General features: G+C 42.5%; 3 protein-coding genes across 3 annotated transcripts; 1 reads left to right on the forward strand and 2 right to left on the reverse strand.

Moving 5' to 3' along the window:
* Positions 1–553: 553 nt before the first annotated feature.
* Positions 554–1892, forward strand: LOC146176520 (sulfotransferase ssu-1-like). Its single transcript, XM_084581312.1, has 2 exons — positions 554–1009; positions 1407–1892. Exons 1-2 carry the CDS (start codon positions 554–556, stop codon positions 1890–1892), a joined length of 942 nt encoding a protein of 313 aa, XP_084437438.1.
* A 4143-nt stretch (positions 1893–6035) lies between these two features.
* On the reverse strand, positions 6036–10467 carry LOC146176521 (sulfotransferase 1B1-like). Its single transcript, XM_084580994.1, has 3 exons — positions 10421–10467; positions 8641–9117; positions 6036–7619 (listed from the first exon to the last, which is right to left on the reverse strand). The coding sequence occupies exons 2-3, from the start codon at positions 9094–9096 to the stop codon at positions 7128–7130; spliced, it is 948 nt and encodes a 315-aa protein (XP_084437120.1). The 5' UTR covers positions 9097–9117; positions 10421–10467; the 3' UTR covers positions 6036–7127.
* Positions 10468–14043: 3576 nt separating this feature from the next.
* On the reverse strand, positions 14044–15493 carry LOC146176522 (sulfotransferase ssu-1-like). The gene is made up of 2 exons (XM_084580995.1): positions 15023–15493; positions 14044–14795 (listed from the first exon to the last, which is right to left on the reverse strand). Exons 1-2 carry the CDS (start codon positions 15476–15478, stop codon positions 14310–14312), a joined length of 942 nt encoding a protein of 313 aa, XP_084437121.1. The 5' UTR covers positions 15479–15493; the 3' UTR covers positions 14044–14309.
* Between the last annotated feature and the right edge of the window lie 5959 nt (positions 15494–21452).

Consider the following 21452-nt stretch of genomic DNA (forward strand, 5'->3'; position numbering starts at 1 on the left):
TGGATCTAATCAGCGAAACCAACTGCAGACAAATGTCTTGCATAGGCGAGAGCACTACAATCATTATTGAATTGTTAGGGTGAATTTGCTAAATAGGTACATTTCCCTATAAATAACCGTTTTTTTTTGTCCTATAATAAAATAAAGCAAATGATGCAGGCTTGGTTGCCATAACTTCGTTCATTATACCCTTAGGAATGTTACAGCCACATCGAAGGGTGCGGTATATCAAAAGAGAAGCACGAATTTATCGGAATATTCCCTACGTCCTTTCCAAACTGTCCTAGTAATGTTGACATCAACCAAATTAATTCAAGTGTGTTCTTACCTTAATGATTTAGCTTAGGAAATGAAGGGATCTTGAAGCGGGTATTCTCCATTAAAACTAGCAATTCAACATCGCAGCGACAATTAAAACTTGGGGATTCAGATAAGATTTCACTTAATCTGACAGATTAGAAGAAAATGGTACAGTTCATTGTAGCGTTTTCTTTCAAGGAACGGGAGTTTGACTGAGACACGTGTTATATTCCCTCCAGTTATTGCAGAATCTATGGACGAGGATTCATACAGAGACGTCGATGGCGTGTGGATGCACAAGTTTTTCCGTGACGAAAGAATCCGTTCTGCCATAAAATATAAGCCACGCGAAACCGACGTAATAATTGTAACCTACCCGAAGAGCGGTACACACTGGATGCAAGTCATCATCTGGAATATTATAACGCGTGTGAAACCCATTTCTGACATTGCTGAGTTCAGCCTCATGTGCCCATTCATTGAAATGACCGGAGCTGCAGCAGCTGAGAACCCGGCACGAATGGGACCCATCATGACCCACCTTCCAATGAGCGTTTTTGTTCCACGGCTGCAAGCGAAGTATGTATATGTCGCAAGGAACCCTTATGACTGTGCTGTCTCCTACTTCCACTTCACCAAGGGTCTGACGCCGAAGACAGTCTCCAACATCTCGTTCCAAAAGTTCCTCTCATTGTTCTTGAACGGGAAGGTAAGTAAACATTTTGTCTTTCTTCCAGGTATTAAAAAGAACGCTTACTAAAGTGGAAATATTTCGGCCTCTAGAACCTGATTATTCTGCCAATTATGTTAAATAAATGATAACTTCGCTTCTTAGCAGCAAAGTGTGACAGGGTTCACAGCATTTAAAGTAATTAAACTCTATTCGGGACGCTTGTAATTTTCTTTACATTTGCTCTGATAGCTTCACTCCATTATGGAGAAGAAACTGAGTCTACGCATGGTCAGGGCACTCAAAACTCATATTGAAGAGTGTATAGCAATAGTACGAGGTTTTAAAAATAGCTATTCTTTGCCTCTCAAAAAACCGAGTGTGTCGATCTTTTAGGTAGTATACGTCAGTATTTTTTTATAATTGTTTTGCGCAGGTAATTTACGGCGACTATTTCGACCATCTTCTTCCTTGGTACGAGCGTCGGCATGACGCCAATGTTTTCTTCATCACATACGAGCAACTAAAATCAGACATCAAGACTCAGGTGCTCCGCATTGCCGACTTCCTGGGAGAAAACCACGGCGCCTGTCTGCGTGAAGACGAAGACATGCTGAAACGAATCATAGGGGCATCTAGTCTGGACAGTATGAAACCTCTCTTTAGAGTCACGCCAGTAGAAAGGATGAAAAAAACAGTGACCTTAGCGTTGCGAAAATGTATGCCATTCGAAACGCCGCAGGACATTCCGAACAGCGTGGAAATGCACGAGGGGTCAGGACTTGTGCGGAAAGGAGTTGTTGGCGACTGGAGAAGCTGTTTCACTCCTGACCAGATTGTAATAACAAAAGAGTGGATAGCGAGAAAAACTAAAGGCAGTGATATAATGTCGCTCTGGCAGGACTGCGACATCCCGGGCTGATGACTCTGTGCCAATTTCTGATGCATTTCCTAGAATGTGAATGTAATGTGTTAAGCTTCAGAATAGCGGCAAGAAGATTAGGATAGAGTGCGTTAGATGCTAATGGCAGCCTAACTATTTTCTTTGATAGCAAATGCGGATTCAACAAACAATACTTAGTAGAACTCTCTTGTTTACGTTTTAGAGGATGAGGCTTTTACCTGTGTTGTGCTTTGGCAAGTCTTCACCCTAGATTTGCATAGTTGCTCTTAGCAATGGTACCTCAAATATGCACCAAAATGCAGGTCTCTGGTCGCTAATATTGCATTATTAGCTGCCTGATTCAGGCTGTAATTGCTCACTGCATGCTATGATATTATTATATAGAGTCAAATTCCATTGCGGTAAGGTGACGACTGACGTTGGACATACATGTGCCCTACTATGGAGTGCAGCCGAATTCAAACTCTTACTGTGACTACAGCTCTGCAGACTTCTATACTAGGTTATGCCATTTCACTACTTGGGTACTTTACCGTGAAATCACATCGCACAGAAAACGAGAGCCCTCCATTCCTCTTCAATCGAAATTGACACTGGTGCTGCAGATCATCGATAAGCAACCTTAGGTAAAGCAGTCGAGAACCTTAGCCCCTGCGCGATAGCGGCGGTTGCTACAAAGTGCCACATACTGCAAAAAGCTCATGAAGCGTTGGAACGAAACTGTTTATCTTGTAACCGCTCAGAAGGATTTAAACACTAGGCAAAATAAATAAAAATGAACTAATAACTTTTATTTTTTGTGTTTGTGACACACAAAGTGTTAGAGGCGAAGAAACTTTTTTAAATCAACGTCTGGCATGGTTCTTCAATAAGAACTCGACATGTCAGCCAGCACTGAGAGTTGATACCTCAGATAGCTCAGTGCTGAAGAGCTCACACGTTATACATCTCTATTATTGCAGCAGAGAGGAGGATATTACATCATGTTTAAAGTCATAGTTGAACCTTCATTTAGGATAGTTTGTACAGATGCATATTTGTGCTTGACCGCACGAAGGAGCACGACGTTGTTCGCGCTGTTTTAAAAATATGTTTCAGGGCCTCTGAAAAAATTCATAGTTTTCCAGAGTGTAGTTCAGAAAAGAAAATTTATCACTTGTTCTGCATCTGTGTACCACAAACAGTTCAATGTCTAGTAGAGTAGTGTGGCTTGAGAGGAACAGGCTGTAAGACCTTAGAGAGAAAGAAGCCACTTGGTACCGTAACCTCTGTAAAAAACATGCAAACCTCTGCTGCAAGAGCAGAGGAATCGAAAATATTATAATTCATTCGGATTGTTATATTTGAGGAGCCATAGTGGCAATCCTTATTTACTTGTATAATTTTCTTAGGAAGAAAAAAAAGCTTGGTTGTTTAAGCCCAGTTGTATTTCTGTCCTCCATTTAAGGATACCTTAAACCGGAAAGAAAGAATGCGGTGTAAATAACGTATCTTGTTTTTACAAATTGTATTTTATTTAGTGCTACAGGATAATAGTATACCCAGAAAGGGAAACACATACCTTGTGCATCAACCGTTCTTTACAGTGAATGCACAAAATCTGCGCCAAGAGATGTGAATTCTTAGCACAAATTACATATTGGACACTAGAAAGACAAGGGGCATATTCACAATAATGTTTTTAATCGTTAAATATTGTCGTTATTTTTAGTTTCTAACGAATTAATTAGTAGCTTTTTAGGACACAACTCGGTGTTGTGTTGGTAGTATACGCCCATTGTTTAACATCAGTGGAGCAAAACAACCAAGCGTTTTGATCAGTTATATCATACTGTCTGTCTATCGATGCAAATATGTTATTTTTATATGTGATGAAAAGTACAGTAGCCACGTGGCTACCATTCCATGACATTTAAATTTGTTAGATATGAAAGGAGGAAATTGTTGGTTATAACGTTTTTTATTGCGAGAACAAATACGACTTGAATACATCGAAGTTTGAACAGCAACACCGCTTAAACCACGTTATTCAATTTTGCAGAAATGTAACATAACTAAGCGTAACCCGGAACCGAACTAAAGAAAAATTTGTACAATGATCGTTTGTGTTTTATGACAGTACCGGATATGCCCCTGTTTTGTGAAGTAATGCAAGCACCGGTTCATTTCTTATTAGTTAGCATATATTAGCCCTCATTATAACTGAGTATTAGAAGAAAAGTTTGAACTTGACAATAAAATGAGCGTTGTAACCTATAAGAAAGGGAAGCTAAGCCAGATATATACCTATACTCATTTGAAGTGTTTCTTTCCGTTTTATAACCTCTGCCAGCGGGGAGCCCAATGCATCTCATCGCAGCCCGCCGGCGGTATGTCCTGTATTCAATTTCTACTCGAATATCTGGATGACTGCATGAATATTTCACAGTGGTAAACACTGAAATAAGCCGTATGCTCCGATTGATACCAGAAGCTTTTGGATCCCTTTGCATGTTTTGCATAACAAACAATCCTTTTCTTTAGATTTATTTGCTGACAGCCTAATGAGAACTTTGAGTGGGACTACCACGATGTCCAAGATAATGTAGGAGGATCATTTACACAGCTCCCGCCGCCCCCGTCCGAATACGTTTCAAGTGACACCAGCTGTTCCGCAGGACATTACAGGTTTATTTCTATAGACGAAGGTAGTACGCGTGAAACCTGTCTACGATAGATACATTTCCTGCAACATATTTACTCCAGAGAGTAGATGTTTAAACAATCATTACCGTAGCTTCTTAGAGCTGCAGATGCAAAAATCGGAGGTCATTGTTTTTGATCTGTCTTGGCAGCGCGTGATTGTTTTTTCGTTAATTTGTGACTACCAATCTGGATGATTATAATTTCTCCTTACGTTTATGCCTTTTTATGTTTTGACTTTACGTTTCACTTCAGGCCTTCACCCAGGCTATTGTTGCCGAAAAAACGCCCTTCTAGCAGATGCATCTGCCTTTTGTCATACTGTTTACGCCTTACATCCCAGAGCCCTCCGTAGATGCTGTTCACTTAGCAAGCTGAAATAGCTCGGTGTCGACAAGCCCCTCTGTCCTATGTGCACACATGGAATGCTGACGCTTGACTGTGCCCACCACCTTTCCGCGTATCATACCAACCCTTTCAATAGAAACGAGTATGTCTGGATAAAATCAATTATTCCTAAATTTTCAGCCCTGTAAGGGAGCAAGATAAGATTTACCTAGGGTTCACAGACGTTCCGTGAGTTTCGCAGACAAACAGGCCACGAAGCGCTTTAGCAGCTTCAACAGACACCAGTCATCGCCTCTATGCCCATGAGCAATCAGCATCTTCATTTGAAAATGCGGCCGCACAAAATGCACTGCCGCTAGAGAGAGCATATGCAGCGCCGCGTTCAAGGTGAGTGTAGACGAACCCTCTACATTTTCAGATAAAAAGCTCTCCTTTACTCACAGTCCAACTTTGCCAGCTGTTTTACGTTTTTCCGCCGGCGTAGGCTGACAGAGCAATTGTTTTCACAATAACTGCAGGTGCACCAAAAGTAAAACGGAGCACGCGAGCGGCGGTTTAATTCAGCCAAAAGCCATGCCAGCGCTTTCTATTAGCAGATGCGCAGCTGTGAAGTAGAGGTTATCTGCACATCTGAATAATCCATGTTAATGTTGTGATGCTTGTCTAATCGATAGATTGCTTTGAGCGAAAACACTCTGCAGTGGCGATTCGGTTGCGCTGTTCAGCGTCGCGGCGCTTTAAGATTCGTCAAGGAAACCACTCCTTGCAACCTACGTTACCATATAGGTTTCGCGTTGCGTTAGCCGGCTTGTTCGTTAGTCTGCAGTGTATATACATTCGTGGCTCGACTGGGTATGCGCGATTGTAATGTAACCACGGCAGGCACTTTGGTCTAAATTATTGGCATTCACCATTAAGCAGAAAGCGTGATGGCGCCGAGCAGCGACCCCATACCCCAGCGATAATGAGAGCATTACAACATAGAGACGGTGAGCCTATACTGTACAGATCCACTCTCTTTCACTGCTGTATATTTAGTGATAGAGCGAGCAGACTGGCAGTTTTAACAAGTTTAACCAATACTCGCATCCTCCGTTTTATTTCAGCGCGTCAATAACATATTTCGCAAAAAAAAACTTTATTCACAACATAAAGAACACAATCAAGGCTCTTCATGCTGCCATATTGTGGTGTTCATGTTGTTGCATATTGCACGGCGTTGAACGCCACACGCCACGCCAGGCTCGCGAGAAAGCAATCGGGTCTATCGTGAGGGTGATAACAGGGATGACAATGACAATGACGATGCCGCTTTCGATATTGATAATGATGCTTGTAGTGCAGTTAGGGATAAAGGTAAAGATGTAGCAATGAAAATGACGGTGCGTTTAGTTGGTAATGATATGATGCGCTAGTAATGTTGATGGTAATGATAATAGGGAGGAAATGACGATGCAGTTGGGAAAAACAGTACGGTGAAGTCGCCATTGTGGCTCTAAAGGGAACTTAAGAGCAATGTTTTTCTGCGATGGTCAGTTTTTAGCAATAGGTACTTTTTAAGGGTTTTTCTTTTCATCTTTATCAATGCTTATGGCGTCGTGCCTTTATTCTAGGAATATGCTTTCACGTAGTGGAATTGACGGATGCTCTGCATGTGTTTGTACCCGCAATGATCACGAGATAGCGCTTTTTATTTGTAAGAACAATATTTACGATGTAAATCGAAAAACCAAGAGGCGGAAAGCAAGCCTTGACCTTCGATTTTCTCAGAAAGAAATCACTCGCACCAGATTAGATCCAAATATTTCTCGTGGGAAGCGAGTATAGCAACCTCAAAGCAGTCGCCCCAGCTCATCATCCGGCGAGTTTACGTGACATAATTTTGAGCTATGCACTTCATGGGCGCCGTCTTCATAAACTTCCATTCGTTCGCAGCGAATCCAAACACACAGTTATAGTTTAAACCTGTTAAGTTGCGTTAAATGGCGCCAAAATTGTATTCTAGTTGCCATTAACGCCCTCATTCGCTGATTTTTATGACCTTTGGCTGAAACCTGATACTGAAATCCTAGTGACGGGCTGAATTCGAAACAAAAGGAGACGTGCTTCCGCACGTATTTCGCGTTGCCAACTTGTATAAATCGAAAACTACTTTTTTTTTTTATTTCGCTTTGTAGGAATATCAAATATGCTATCCATACGGGTTCTTCCTCCGTTCTTCCTTTATTGCGGTAAATCTAAGTTACTCCAAAGAGTCATAATGTCACTGCCACAGGTATTTTTTGCAATCCAAGTCTGCATCAACTTTATCTGAACCGGCGAGAAGTAATTTTTCCAATCTCCTACAATCCCCTTCCTTACAAATCCTGAGCCTTCGTGCGTCTCGACGGGATCCACCTGCATTTTTGCCAGCATAGCGAATGCTTTCGAGGACTTTTTCGACGCCGCTTCTACAATTTTTCTAATTCGATCTGGTGCCTTGTCCTTCAAGAAATCTCTCATGCTTTCTAAACTACACGCGTCCAGAACACTCTGAATCAAGGCTTCATCTTGCTGCAAGGCTGCGGCATGTTCTTCGCCGAGGAAGCTTGCGATCCTCAGGACCTGTTTCTTAGTGTTCACTTTCAGCTGCTCGTAGGTGAGAAACAGGATGTTGTCATCGTGTCTTCGATCGTACCACGGAAGTAGGTGCTCGAAGTAGCCACCGTAGAGTACCTGCACATAAAATATCAAGTACGTTATTACAATGAGAGGATTTCCAGCGGATATTATTGGACCATTTATTTTTTTAGGTATCTGTAAATTTGCAGTTAGGCTCCATTTGTTCAGTGGCTAGAAGTACTTTTTAGAAGGTGTGGACGCCTGGCGAAAAAGAAACAATATTTTTTTAATAAATTGAATCGATGTTTGTTATTACTTGAAGTTCCAATGAACACTCAGACTGCTCAATATTATGGTGACCATATTAATTTCTTTCTTACAAAAAATATTGATGGATACTCCAGGACACACCATGCACGCGAACGCATAATCCAGTAAGCTAGGAGAATTATTTAGGCACACATTATGAATTGAAGCTGAACAAACTCGTCCGAAGTTATAGCCCTTAATTATTCGCAACCAGAGTACCGTTGACGTTAGGAAGCGCATCATATTTTCAAAACGCACTGAAGAAGCTAATAGCACCATCTCATGCCAATAAACGCCCCAGCGATCTGATGCCTGTAATTTTGATATTCTTCTCCAGCACTAGGGCAAACTCACTTCTGCTGTATAGTGTACTTGCACGCGCCAGTTCATTTATCGATTGCGTCACCCGTTTAGATGCATGCATTAATGACTGTGCGGAAACGCACGTGCTGCTGCTTGATGCTTTTTTGCTAGCTTTTCTTTTTTTTTCTCCGGGTATTATTAAGTGTTCAAACTTGTCTGCTTTTTATATTTCTGAAGATACTTGCAATGCACTATCTTCACTCGAACTCTGTGCGCTTTTCTCCGACCTTGTTTGTGCGGTCACCCTCATTGGCTAAGCTATTTGCTGATGTCATAACCAAGTGGCCTTGCGAGGGGTAATTTAAACGAAGTCTGGTGTAGCAGCTCCAACACGCGAGCCTACCCGACCGATGTTTGAAGTTTGCCAGACAACAGGGACAGTAGTGAAGCCTATAAGTAACCATGACAATTTGTAATGCTTTCCGAGTAAAAAAAAAACGTAAGTGCGAAACAGCGGCATTACCTTTCCAGAGAGAAACAGCGGAAGGAACTTTTCGAAGGAGACATCCGTGCAAGTCTTCGGCGTCAGTCCCTTGAGGAAGTGGTAGTAAGAAACTGCACAGTCATAAGGGTTTCTGGCCACGAAGATATATCTTGCAGATACTCCTGGTGGAAACACGCTGAATGGGAGGTGAGTGATTATGGGCCCGATCCTCGATGGGGTTTCAGCCGGCCCCGCTCCAGTTACTTCGATGAACGGGCACAGGAGACCGAATTCGCCAATATCGGTGGTCGGTTTCGCCCGAGTCAATATGTTCCAGATGATAAACTGCGCCCAGTTAGTGCCACATTTGGGGTACGTTACAAGAATGATATCTCCTTTCCGTGGTTTGTAACTGATTGCTGACTTCATGGTCTCATCGCTTTGAAAAGGTAGCATCGGGACCCCGTTTACATCTCTGTACAACGATTCGTCCATTCTTGATTCGTCGCTTACTACCTGGATCAGCAATGAAAAGAAAACAACTGTCTTTCACCCGCCAGACAGCCTTCAAATCACAGTTAAACAACTATTTTTAGCTACGAGACATCCCCTATTCCTATTAGTAAGTATAGTGCACCAATTACAGCGTGAACTGCATCTGTTTATGCACAAAATATTCACTTTCCTGAGAATGATTTTTGATAATATTAGAAATAAATATTGCTGTCCAAGCACAAAGAAAGAACTAAATATAAGATATCCAAAGCCTTATTAATTGATTCCTCGTATGAGATACACGTCAGTCTCACGTTTTCATTTTTATTAATTCCAAAAGCTTACTCCAGTAGCCCCAATCCAGGAACGCAACGTATATCTGTAAAATTTCGAGCAACTTTCTAAAAAGTACTACCTCAAAAATAGAGAAAACATTTTGAGACAGAATTGTTTCCGTTATTTGCACTGAGCCCGACATAATTACCCTAACCCAGATTCTTTCCTGATTGCTTTCTTGGTATTAGCATTTCAACCTGTTTTCTTGCTTAGGAGCGAGAACATTATCGAGAACAGAGCAGCAAAATCCTCCTCTGCATCCAGAGGTATCACGAAAAAGATATAGCAAGCAATATTGCGGCTTAACACCCGGAGATGGCCGAAAACAGAAATGGCGTAAAAATTAAAATGGTTACATTTTTTTTTTTTACAATGAGAGGAGCGCGAAGCAAGATCTCTACATAAACCAGCGTTCGTCAGGAATTTCTTAATCCACTACTAATCCTTCTTTCTTGCTGTTCTCCGCCTAGAAATTATGCTTGTAAAATCGCCAGTGTAAAGATAGTTTAGCAATAATTGATTGTGAACAAAAGTAATCATATTGCTGTAAAATAAAGCGAATTGCTTGGCCATTATACATGTAACAGGTATCACCTTTATTGTCGCGGTAGCTCAGTGGTCAGGGCGCTCGACTGCCGAAGCCGAGCACGTGGAATCGAATCACGGCTGCTGCCCCCTTTTCGATGGAGGCGAAAAACAAGGTGACCGTGTGCATTGTGATTTCTGTGCAAGTTAACCCCTGGCGGTCAACATTTCTGATGCCCTCAACTACGGCGTTTATCATAACCTGAGTCGCTATGATAAACGCTATAAATTAAATCAAACGAAACATTTATTGTACTGCATCTTTACTGCAAGTATTGTGACACATTCAGGATCACTGCCCATAGTAAAATTGTCCCAGGCAGAGAACCCGCGATTGCAAAGTTTCCATATGAGAATACACACACTAAAACGGAATGAAAGTATCTCAAATATAACGGCTTACCTTGCAGTAGAGCAGTTCGCTGCCGAGTATCAGTGGCGAGCGAAACGGCTGTACTGAGGATGGCGGAAAGATAGCCTCATTTATCGCGCACAATTGCAGGTGTTCGTCTTTCTTTATCTCCCATTATGGCATTACAATCTGATAAGGAGATGAGGTAAATGAGTTTTTCTGGCGAATCGATAAGATAGCTAGACAGCCCTATGGAGGAGTGCTTTTTTTCGTCAGGACAGCAATCTAAAAAGGGGAACGCCGTTCAGCTTGTTATGCATGTGTCGTTGAACACTATCGTCTTAAGCAGCTAGATTTATCACTAATTTATTTCGTTCATGAATACCCGGGCGGCCATTTACCAAGAAAAAACTTTCCACCACCCCTATTAAATGTGCTGCATGGAATGTGAAGACGTTGAAACAATAATGTAGAAAAATAGTGGTTTGTCGCACTTTTTATTCATTTCAATTAACCCTGTTAAAAATCTTAAGAAACGTCCGCCGTTAGCGTTATATGAAATATTTTGCCCGGCATTTTAACTGTATATGGATGATTTGCAGACGACGCGTCTATAGCCGACTGAAAAGCTACATTTTAAATGGTTGCCGGATTAAAGCACGAAGAAACCTCTATCAGTTGTCGTGAAGTAATGCCAAGAAGTGCTGTGTGAATCCTTCTGACAGACTGGAGTAATGGCTGCAGAAATTTGAATAGTTCGCGGGATAGACCGTTTATCTTGAAATCAAGCTGATAAGAGACTACAATGACAAGGTGCGAGTTCAATGACGAGAGGTGCTTCAGTGGAGCAATACACGCGGTTTAATGAAAAGAACCCGACAGCTGCACGCAAAATGTGAGAGCATAGTCAGATTAGTGACTTCTAATGCGGTGTTTCCGCACAAAAAGAAACACTTTCATTTCTGTTGGGCTGCAAGTATGCATCACTTTCTGCACAGTGTCATAGCATAACCTCTATCCAAACAAGAAGATCGTTTGAAGAGTCCTTTCGAAATCACATTTATTTCTGCATTGGCAACCAGAACAGCAAACAAAATATTGATATGGAAATTTCAAATTTTATTTCAATTTTCCAAAAAGATTACAAAAGTTGTATAAGGTGAATTTATGAAATAATAGGAAATAAAAACAGTGCGGTTTGTAAATGCCTTTGTACAAGGCAAACAAATTGCCAAGAGGTGGAAGACGATTAAAAGCCCTTCAATGAAGTACGTACCAGTGACGATTGGAAATAGTCTGCATACACTGGAGGAGAGGGAGTGGGGTGCGGTGGTTGGCTTAGCAGTAATGGGAGGCAAGGTCCTCTATCCGGAGGTTGCGCTTTCAACGAGAGCGTATTGTGCAGCAACACTCGTAGGCCGGCCATCTTGGAATAGTTCCTGTGAGGAGTGCCCAAATAGTAATAAACCTCAGTGGTAGCGTTGCGAGGAGAAATTGAATGGTTGCTGTTATAAAAGCAGTTGGTTTTGAGAGCGGAGTAGTTTCATAACACGACAGAGAGAATGATATGCAGAGAAGAGGAATACAACTGGTGAATGATGGTTTAATTCATTTAGTTTGTGGGGTTTATAGGGGACTAGGTGGACAAGCGCGCGACTTTTCCTACTGTTGTGGCGATCTATTGTAAATGACGCACTAAACTCGTTTTTGACATCCAGCTTTAATTGAGCAAGGGAAAAACCTGTTCTAGCACTTCTGAAGTGGCAAGTTCTCCAGAACATTAGCTGTGTATATATCGTGCACTTAAAATTATTTGACACAGATTTTTTCTTGTCCGTGCGGTGCTATAAATAGTCTTGTAGGTGGGTTATATGGTAACGTGGGTGTTAAGTTTAGTACAGAGCCTGGAAATACACCACCGATTAATAAAAGTTAACTAATGAACGTAGTTATTCATAATTACGAAGGCAATATTGCGAAATTGAAGACCAAATCATTAAAAATGGGTCCTTAAATTTTCTTAATCGGCCACATTGCTCAAATTATTGAGCAGTAAAAATTCAGGTCTGAAAGCTTGGTGGGATAGCTTTCATAGATCACACTTCTACAAAATGCCACTGGCTAGATCATTTATGAATGCAATGTGGATTCCCGTTTGTGCATTTGCTCACGTAGAAACTTTTATCATAATTTTGGGCAGGAAGCCACCTTCCGTGAGGCAATTTTATAAATTTGCACTGTGTGAAACCCAAATCGGCCAGAATTCAATGGCGTATTTTCTATGCTGGATATTTCAAGCCAAATTGGTGATCAAGATTTAAAATACGACTTACCTTTGATTTACACATTCAAAGTAAGTCATCTTTTACTTCTGAAATGTTTCTAAAATTCATCGTGGATCTTTTCATGAAAATCCTTTGAAATGCAGCCCATCGGACAAATCAAAGGCTCCCTAAGTTTAATGTACGATTCTTTTCAACTGAAAGCTGGAAGTACGAGTAACAATCATAACTATAGTTTTCAGCTACCGGCACGAAATGGGGGGGGGGGGGGGGGGGGGGGTTAACATTGTTTACTTTAGATGGTTAGCCAGGTCAACCGACTTTGTTTCGGGACGGAGCTTAGAGACGAAAATAGTCTTCGGACATTTCTTTGTCTTGACAACATTGATAATGGATGAGCTCAATGCGCCCGTGGTGCCTGGGCTTCGGTGTGCATGCTTCTTCGTTGCACTAGGTTGGTTAACCGCAAGGAGAGGAGCAAAGGCAGAAGATAGACAGGCAACATCACCAATAGGAACTACTCGATGAAGACCAGCAGAGTGGCTCGCAGCCGATTTCTCATCACGATCACGGGTAGGATTTCCCACAGACACTGACTCGACGAAAGGACGCTCACATTGCGATGAAACAGCGCTCCGCACAAGCTCCTGGCGTAGACCACCAACGTAGGCAGGCAGAGAGGAAATAGGGAGGTTTAGATTCGGAGAACACAAGGCTTGGGGGACCCAAAAGATTACAAGGGGTCAACGCTGCTGAACTAAATATCGAGCGAAAGCATTAGCTGCGAGTGACTGAGCGTTCTTCTTCTACTCCCGAAGAAGTGTCTTCGGTGTACTGGATGCAAAGCGGAAAGTTGGGCTACGAATTCGTATGCGTTGATGATTTTTAAATCAAGAGCAAAAGTAACACGAAGATGTCTGCGTCGTCGTTAAGTCCTCTCGTCTTTTTTGCGGTTTGTTTTCAAATCATGAGCATATTGGAAGACCCTGAAATTACATACAGTACAAAACATTAGTGGCAAATATGTTAAACAGCAACGAAGACAAAACCGCACCTTGTGGAACACCAGTCTATATGGGCACTTTTACTGAAACATTCTTTGTTTAAGGAGACTAATTGTGATCGGTCGGAAAGATAGTTTGTTAGCACATCATGAATTGGTTCACGGAAACCTAAACAATGTAAACTATTAAATTTAATAACATAGCTAACTGTTTTAAAGGCTTCATTAGCACCGAGCAACTTAGCTAGGCTGTAGAGGTTATTATCTATTGCTGTGTGAGTACGCCTGCAAATTTTTTGAAAAGTGATATAGCCCCCTTTCCCCGCAACAAAACCATAATGACGCGGAGATAAATTGGAAAACTTGTTTATGAAGGAGTTCATGGTTGCTGCCTGACATTTTCACATTTTTCCATTCTATTCTTGCCGTTAATCGCCATCATATACATAGTACAAAGCTCTGAAAGTACGAATAAGTCCTATGTTTCACATTCCTATTGCTAGCAGTAGCGGAAAGTTATGCCACAACCTGCGAGCAGAGCTTTGTGGCACAGCGTTATTGCCGATTGGCAACAAACAAGAATTATTTCAACAAATTCAAACCTGGTTTTTCAAGTTGTAAGCGACATTGCAGCCTATGCCACACATTTGTGTGCTCACGGCAGGTCACAGTCCTTCCAAAGCATCATGACATCACTATCTACGGTTTTTGTCGCGATGCATTGCTTCGTTCTTGCTATCTGATCAGGCGTGAAATAGTTTTTCCAATCACCCACAATTCCCTTTCGCACAAATCCTGCCCCCTCATGCATTTCTACATTCTCCCTGCTCATATCTTCAGGGCCTTTGAAAGGCATAGACGTTTTCCGCGCCAACTCAGCAGTTTTCTTCATCCTCTCCCCTGGTCCATATTTGAATAAGGCCTTCATATTGTTGAGACTGGATGCCTCTATGACTCTTTCTAATAAGCTTGGATCTTCACGCAAGGCAGCACCATGCTTCTCTCCCAGGAAGTCGGCGATGCGGAGCACCTGCGTCTTGATGTCGGTCTTCAATTGCTCGTAGGTGACGAAGAGGACATTGGCGTCATGCCGGCGTTCGTACCATGAAAGAAGGTGATCAAAGTAGTCACCGTACATTGCCTGCGCAAAACAATCAGCGATTGATACGTCAAGCAATCATTTTCTGCGTTATTTAACTTGCAAGCTTAAAATTTAAATTCGTCTGCTTTATTTACCTTCCAAAGCACAAAGAAGATAATGATCTCCGACTGGTAGCGATCCGGGTTAATTTTGCACCCTCAAAATTGCGCGGGAATCAAGCTTGATTGACTAGTTTACACGTGAAAGGTATAATAAGGTTAGCTTACCTTCCCATTCAAGAACATAGAAAGGAACCTTCCGAAAGAGACGTCGGAGACTGTCCTTGGCGTGCAGCCTTTCATGAAGTGGTAGAAAGAGACAACACAGTCGTAGGGGTTCCTTGCGACGTATACATACTTTGCATGCTCCACGGGGGGAAATGCGCTCATAGGAATGTGAGTCATGATGGGTCCTATTCGTGCCGGGTTTTCAGCGGCTCCAGCTCCGGCCAGTTCAATGAATGGGCACATTAGGCTCAATTCAGCGACGTCAGAATTCTGCTTGGCGCGCGTTATAATGTTCCAGATGATGATCTGCATCCAGTTGGTACCGCACTTGGGGTATGTGACAGTTATTATGTCGCCTTCCCGTGGTTTGTAGCTCATGGCAGAGAGGATAGATTCTTCCCCAAATGCCTTGTGCATCCACACACCGCCGACGTCTCTGTATGATTCTTCGTCCATGGTCACTGTATTTACCCGCACTGCGACGTGTGTACAAAAAGATAAATCTCAATCACGATAAGGCACTGCTTAATATACCCTTCAGTGAAAGATACTTTTTGGGACAAACTGATGATTATCTGCTCTAAAAGGAAACGCAGCAAATATAGCAAACAGAAATTGAAAGAAGAATGGTAGATGCGCTACTTGGAACGCCTTATTGATTTAAGAAATAACTCTACATTGGACATGAGAAAAGAAAGGAAGAAATGGCAACTATAGGCCTGTGCGCGCGCGACAAATGAAGAGGAAAGAGAAGGCATAAACAAAGCTGATTCAACAGAATCTAAAACCCCTTAAGACTCGTACTCTTTGCATCTTTTATGTATCTTGACTGCGGTTGATAACACAAGCACTTCCACTCATTACTGGGCGCGTCTATATCTACATACGCCTGATTTTATATTTATTTAGTCTATCTGATCTTGAAGCTCACTTCACATGTTGTGTTCCTTCTACCCACAGTACTTGCTTGCGGCAGATTTGAACTTGCTCCTTTTAAGAAAAATTTGTAATCTCGTAAAGGTTAGTTGATACAAATGACACATTTAACGATGACAATTTTCCCATATGTCAATGGGATCCTATTGGTAGCTCGCATGAAACGCTGAGAGTGCCATTTTCCTGTACAGTGCAGCAGTCGACAGTGGAACGGGCCGCGAAAACAGGGCCGAAGCGATGGTTTAGTGGGGCCGTGGGCTCCACCGAGGCATACTAAAGCGAAAAGGTAGAGTCCGGATGAGACGGCTGTGGGTTTTTCAATATACCAAAGGTACGATTGCACAAAGCGACCAGAGCAGGAGCGATCGGAACGTCGCTGACGAGAATGGCTTGCACGCATCAAAAGACGGCATTCACAGAAGTGCGGACAAATACCAAGTGTATGCACGTCCTCTCTTGTCAGAATTGCAGTCATCGAAAAGCTTAGACGGTCGACCTGCAAAATGAGCACGTGAAGCTAGAATGGTGAGCTCCTGCAGCAATCCGCGCCTCAATTTATACAACATTCGAGGTTCACGCATACGCCACTCTCGTCTGCGACGTTCCGATCGCTGCTCTTGTCGCATTTGTGCATGCGTACATTTGGTATTTTGAAAACCCCACAGTCATCTTGTCTGGACTTCACCTTTTACACTTTAGTCGGCGTTCGGCTATTACAGGCCACGACCGCACAGTAGAGAATCGCTTTGACACTATTTTCGCGGCCCGCTCCACTGTCGACTGCTGCACTGTACAGGACAATGGCGCTCTCCGCGCTTCGGGGAAGCTCCCTATATACAAACCCCACCGTACAACTTACTCGAGAACATGCATATTATACACGAGGACACTAATGTTTGGCCTAGTGTGTTGTACCAAAATTTCAGAAAATAACCATTTATGGAAATGATTCGAGCTTGCTAGGAGAAGGAAAACTATAGGAACTTTTCTTGACGGCACATACTTTAGGCTAAGAGAAGCTCTATAGGAGTATGATATCACCACTAGTCTGATTTTCGTTTCTAAAGCTAGTAGTCTATGAGGGACAGATTCGTAATCTAAAATAGGCGGGATATTTCCCTCAGTTTTAAGCTTTCTTACGGAAATGTCCATAAAACTCTTGAAAACAGAAATAAAATGACACAGAGAGTAAGGCGGAGTTGCATCTTCCGGAGAAAAACTTCGATAGACCGATTCTTAAGCTAAAACACGCGGGCTTTTCTCTTCACTTTTAAGCGCTCTTAATGGCACTCAATCGAAAGTAAATGCACAGTGGTGGGTAAAGTGATAGAGGCGCCTCAAGTTATAAATGAGCGGGAGTACATCTATTAGCCACCCTTTGCTCATGAAATGCAAAGACGTCTTCTTAGCTACTTCAGACCTGCAGCATCAGCTGAGCTCCTCTCGCTGTTGGCTTCCTGATCCTGCACGTGCTTTCTCACGTGGAGCTTTCCCCCTCCTCTCGTCTCTACATACTGTATAGTTTTAAAAAGTTAATAACCAGTTGCAAGAAGCGCATGCCCCGTTATTGTTCCTCTTTCTTTATGTTGTATGTTTTGCGCTTCCTAGCATAACAGTAGTGTAGCCTTTCTGTTTTGTTTTATTTCTGAGAGGAAGAGAATATTTTCTGAAATTTCGCAATCATATGTGCCAGGATCAATTTTAGATGGTTTTTACGGAGTGTAACACGACATTACAAACTGTTGTTTGCAACCTATTTCAAATCAGGAGGAGTATAGTGCCTAAATACAGGGTCCTAATTGTTGCCTTTCCTCGGGCAAAATTCACGCCTCTGTTTGCACGTCACAGTGACTATCATTCGAACAGGAAATACACCACTCGAGCATATTATTTACTGAATGCTTTGTATTGGAGACTGTTAGGCTGAAATAAATGCGATTAAAAATAAGCCACAAATCAACACGAAAGTTGGAGTTGGAGAGCCAGGCGCCAGGCCGGGTGACGCTTGTACCGATTTTTACCACTGTTTTTCCATAATTGTATTCGCTACATATTTGCGGATGCTAATTTTAAAATCTAAATATCGGTAAAAATGAGCCGAAGGCCTCGAAATAGCCTTCGAGTCTTCGCGCAGAGAAAAAAGAGCAAATATATATTGTCTCCAACACACGTGGCAAGCAGCAGAACAACCGAGCTGGCCCTTTTAATCAAGCCAAGCTCGAGAGGGACGAGGACGACGCCCAGCCACGTGACAAGGCATTCGGCCACTTGGTGGCGCCAGAAGATGGACAGTGGTGTGGCAATATTATTGTTTGCATAACAAGAAATATCTCATAAACGCATAAAAGTATTTTGCATCAGTAACACAAATTTGTACAAAGTGTCATGGGGTATTATAGAAAAACAGTCTAGAAAAGCAGCCGTTGCCTGCAGACATGTGAGAAATTTAACTAGCGGAACACCGCAGAATAGTACAAGGAGCACATAATCATCGACATGAGAAGAAAAGAAACAAGCATTGATAACTACTGTTCTGCGAAATCCAAATAAATTTGTTATACCTATACCTCGTTATCTACGACATATTTCAGGGATAATTGCAGGATAAAAAAAACGTTTAGGCGGAAAATAAAACAACACAAACCTTTATGAAGGCGTACAAAATGCTTACCAAAGAAATATGGCTTTAGGGATACACTTTTTAGAACTGCGTATTGCTTCAACACCAATACATATGGCGCAACGCTGAAGCAAATCAAAACAATTAAGCACGTTGAATGAAATGTTAGAGGTCACAAATATCAGCGAACAACACCGAACATTAAATTTCTCATAAGAAATGAAGGAGCTCTGGATGCGACAATGTAGAAAATGTGAGAACTTATAAATTGTTCAACAGCCTTTTGAAAGCAATAAAAAGGAGTTTTCGAATCGCTCTCATAAGCAGACAGCCCAAATGGCTGATTTGGCATTGCTATTCCCGATCAGTCATTTTGAAGACAAGAGGTGTAGCTCTGCATGGTCCCCAGCCGTTCGGAGCCCGACAAGATGAACACAGCACGCGCATATTAAATATCGGTGTAAAATATATTATTTGCTATCAAAAGACATTTGCGTCCTCTCACCTTATTGAAGCATCCGAAATGCAGGTAACCTACTCCGACTAAGCCGTTCCTTACCACTGCAGGTGCAGCCCGCTAAAAGAGCAACTTTCCTAGTGGCCGTGTGGAAGGAACGCACGAATAAACTGGTCACGTATCGTGTTGTTGACGCCAATCAGCCAGGTCAGCGTCATTCTGAGCGGCCCACGTTTATGGGACACACAAGTGCGCAGTACGCGCCAAAGCTGATGGCACACCTGTCGGGCGGACGACAAGAAGACTCCTATGCCAAAGTATGAGTACCTCGATAGCGGCTATAATTAGGCTCAGCAAGAAGCGAATCTGAATGAAAATTCTTGACAGCCCGCACTTTAAAGGTGCGGGCTATAGTTCGGGATTTACAATGAAGGATTCATGGTGCAGCCCCGCATAACGGTCTGCCTATTGGCCCATTATGGCCTGCATTCGCCCAAGAAAGTGACTCGAATCAATGCGTACCCCGGCAAACGTCTCCGAACTGCGTTTATTTCGCCATTGCGTAGCTCGAAAAGAAAAAAAAAAAGTGCCGTCGTAGTTCTCATATGTACCTTGGGGATTGCGGAATCTCTTAAGAAAGGTGAGCAAAACCAAAAATTTAAAGCTTTTCTACCTTTTTTTATGTAGTATCACATTCCAGGCATTTGTTTCGGCATTACACATTTGCTCTGGAAATGAATGAAAACCATAAATCAGTTTAATGGCATATCTCACTCTAATGTTTAGAATCCGAAAGGGCACATAAAATACCTTCAGACCGGCATTCCTACATTTTAGAAATGACACATGTCAGATTTATTTCTGCAGCAGAAGGGTGACCACGTTTCAAAAAATGGTTGAAATGTGCAAATCGCATAGCGCCACCCATTAGCATAATTGAGAGCCGCTCCCTGCTCACTGCGCTGTGAACATAAGCAAGCCCAAAAAGGAGCATAAATGGTTGACGTCACCCTTATACTCCTTACAGCGAAATTGTGAAACTCCTTATAAGAAGCAAAGATGAGGACATCCCTTTTTTTACTGCTGTCACAAAATTAAGAAGTAATATTGAGTCTTGAAATAAATATGCTCCTTCTACAAAAAGGAGTTTGTCCGCATGAACACTCCTCCAGACCTTTAAAAAAACTCCTTCCTCGGCGTCTTGGCGCTGGGCTGCCGCCCGGCGGCAGCTCACTTTTCGCCGTGGTAGCAGGTGACAACATACTCATCGCTGCTGGCTTGTTTGGCGCATCTTCTTGTGTTTTTTTCACCCGTGCTTACCGTCATACAAGACACCGGGTTACCGTCGCCTTCTGGAAAATAATGCTGCACAAACTGCCTCTGAAGACCCCAGCAAGTTCAACGAACGCTTCGTGTTCCTTCTCCGGCGCCGCCGACCAGCGAGAGGCCTAGCCACGCCTAACTCCGCTTGCCAACATGGCGGTGTGCGACGCATCGACATTCATAATCTCTGCCATCACCTGGTCTTCGGTTTTTTTTTTATTGTTTGTGCGCGCTTGCCGTGGTACAAAGGCTGTGTTCCATCGACCTGTGCAACAAATTCCTCAAAGAAACTGTGTTTAAGCAACGCCTGCAGACTGCTGCCGCTTCGACGGGTTAAAATGGCTGTGTGGGTGATGCATGTTTCTTCGGTGCTGATGACCCCTCGTTCGTTCGCTGCTACTTTGCGTGCAGCGTTCAAGATAACCAACATAACCAGCATTCTCATTGGCTGAAAAGCAAATGAGAATACTCTTCATGCCAGTTAGGCCATTGACGCTTATGCAATTATGCCAGTTTTAAGTCACTGTGCAGCGAGAGGCTGCGATCTCCGCAAGGAATGTGGGGCTGCTGAGGTAAAATGGCTTGCTTTGTCGTCATTCCGTGGAGCCAACTTATCCACTAAAATAAGTAGCTTGAAAAATTATTTCTACTTTCCGTAGAAGGAATACAATGGCAGTACAGTCGTACCTCATTGCGTTATTACGTCCGGCTGTATCAACAGTTCTTTTGGGATGTAAACCTCATTGTGCTGTCCAGGCTATGATCGCGGTGAAAATTTATGAACCTATCGGGCCTGGTGTATTTTGATGAAGTTATGAACAGCAACAAGGAAAGTATCACCTATATATATATATATATATATATATATATATGGTTTCTTTTTTGCGTCTTCTATAAAAAGACCCAGCGACGAAAGTGAAACATGTAGTGTTTATTGTTTGTAGATGTAACATGATAAATGGTATTGTCCTTACGAAGAAGGACATTTAAATCACAGGCTATGAAAATTTTCCTATCTACTTGAGGGTGTCGAAATGCAACGTGAAATTTGGGCAGGGGACAAGAGGTGTGTCAATTTCGCTGAACTTTTTGAT

This window comes from Amblyomma maculatum, chromosome 10, assembly GCF_055883805.1.
Source record: "Amblyomma maculatum isolate TAMU_Amacu chromosome 10, ASM5588380v1, whole genome shotgun sequence".
Taxonomy (NCBI): Eukaryota; Metazoa; Arthropoda; class Arachnida; order Ixodida; family Ixodidae; genus Amblyomma; species Amblyomma maculatum.

Bases quoted from the DNA above. Each gene is read 5' to 3' on its own strand.
- LOC146176520 (XM_084581312.1), top strand. From the start codon at position 554: ATGGACGAGGATTCATACAGAGACGTCGATGGCGTGTGGATGCACAAG. The intron at 1,010-1,406 runs GTAAGTAAACAT...TGTTTTGCGCAG, and splicing joins CATTGTTCTTGAACGGGAAG to GTAATTTACGGCGACTATTT.
- LOC146176521 (XM_084580994.1), bottom strand. From the start codon at position 9,096: ATGGACGAATCGTTGTACAGAGATGTAAACGGGGTCCCGATGCTACCT. The intron at 7,620-8,640 runs GTAATGCCGCTG...TTTTATGTGCAG, and splicing joins CGCTGTTTCTCTCTGGAAAG to GTACTCTACGGTGGCTACTT.
- LOC146176522 (XM_084580995.1), bottom strand. From the start codon at position 15,478: ATGGACGAAGAATCATACAGAGACGTCGGCGGTGTGTGGATGCACAAG. The intron at 14,796-15,022 runs GTAAGCTAACCT...TGTTTTGCGCAG, and splicing joins CTATGTTCTTGAATGGGAAG to GCAATGTACGGTGACTACTT.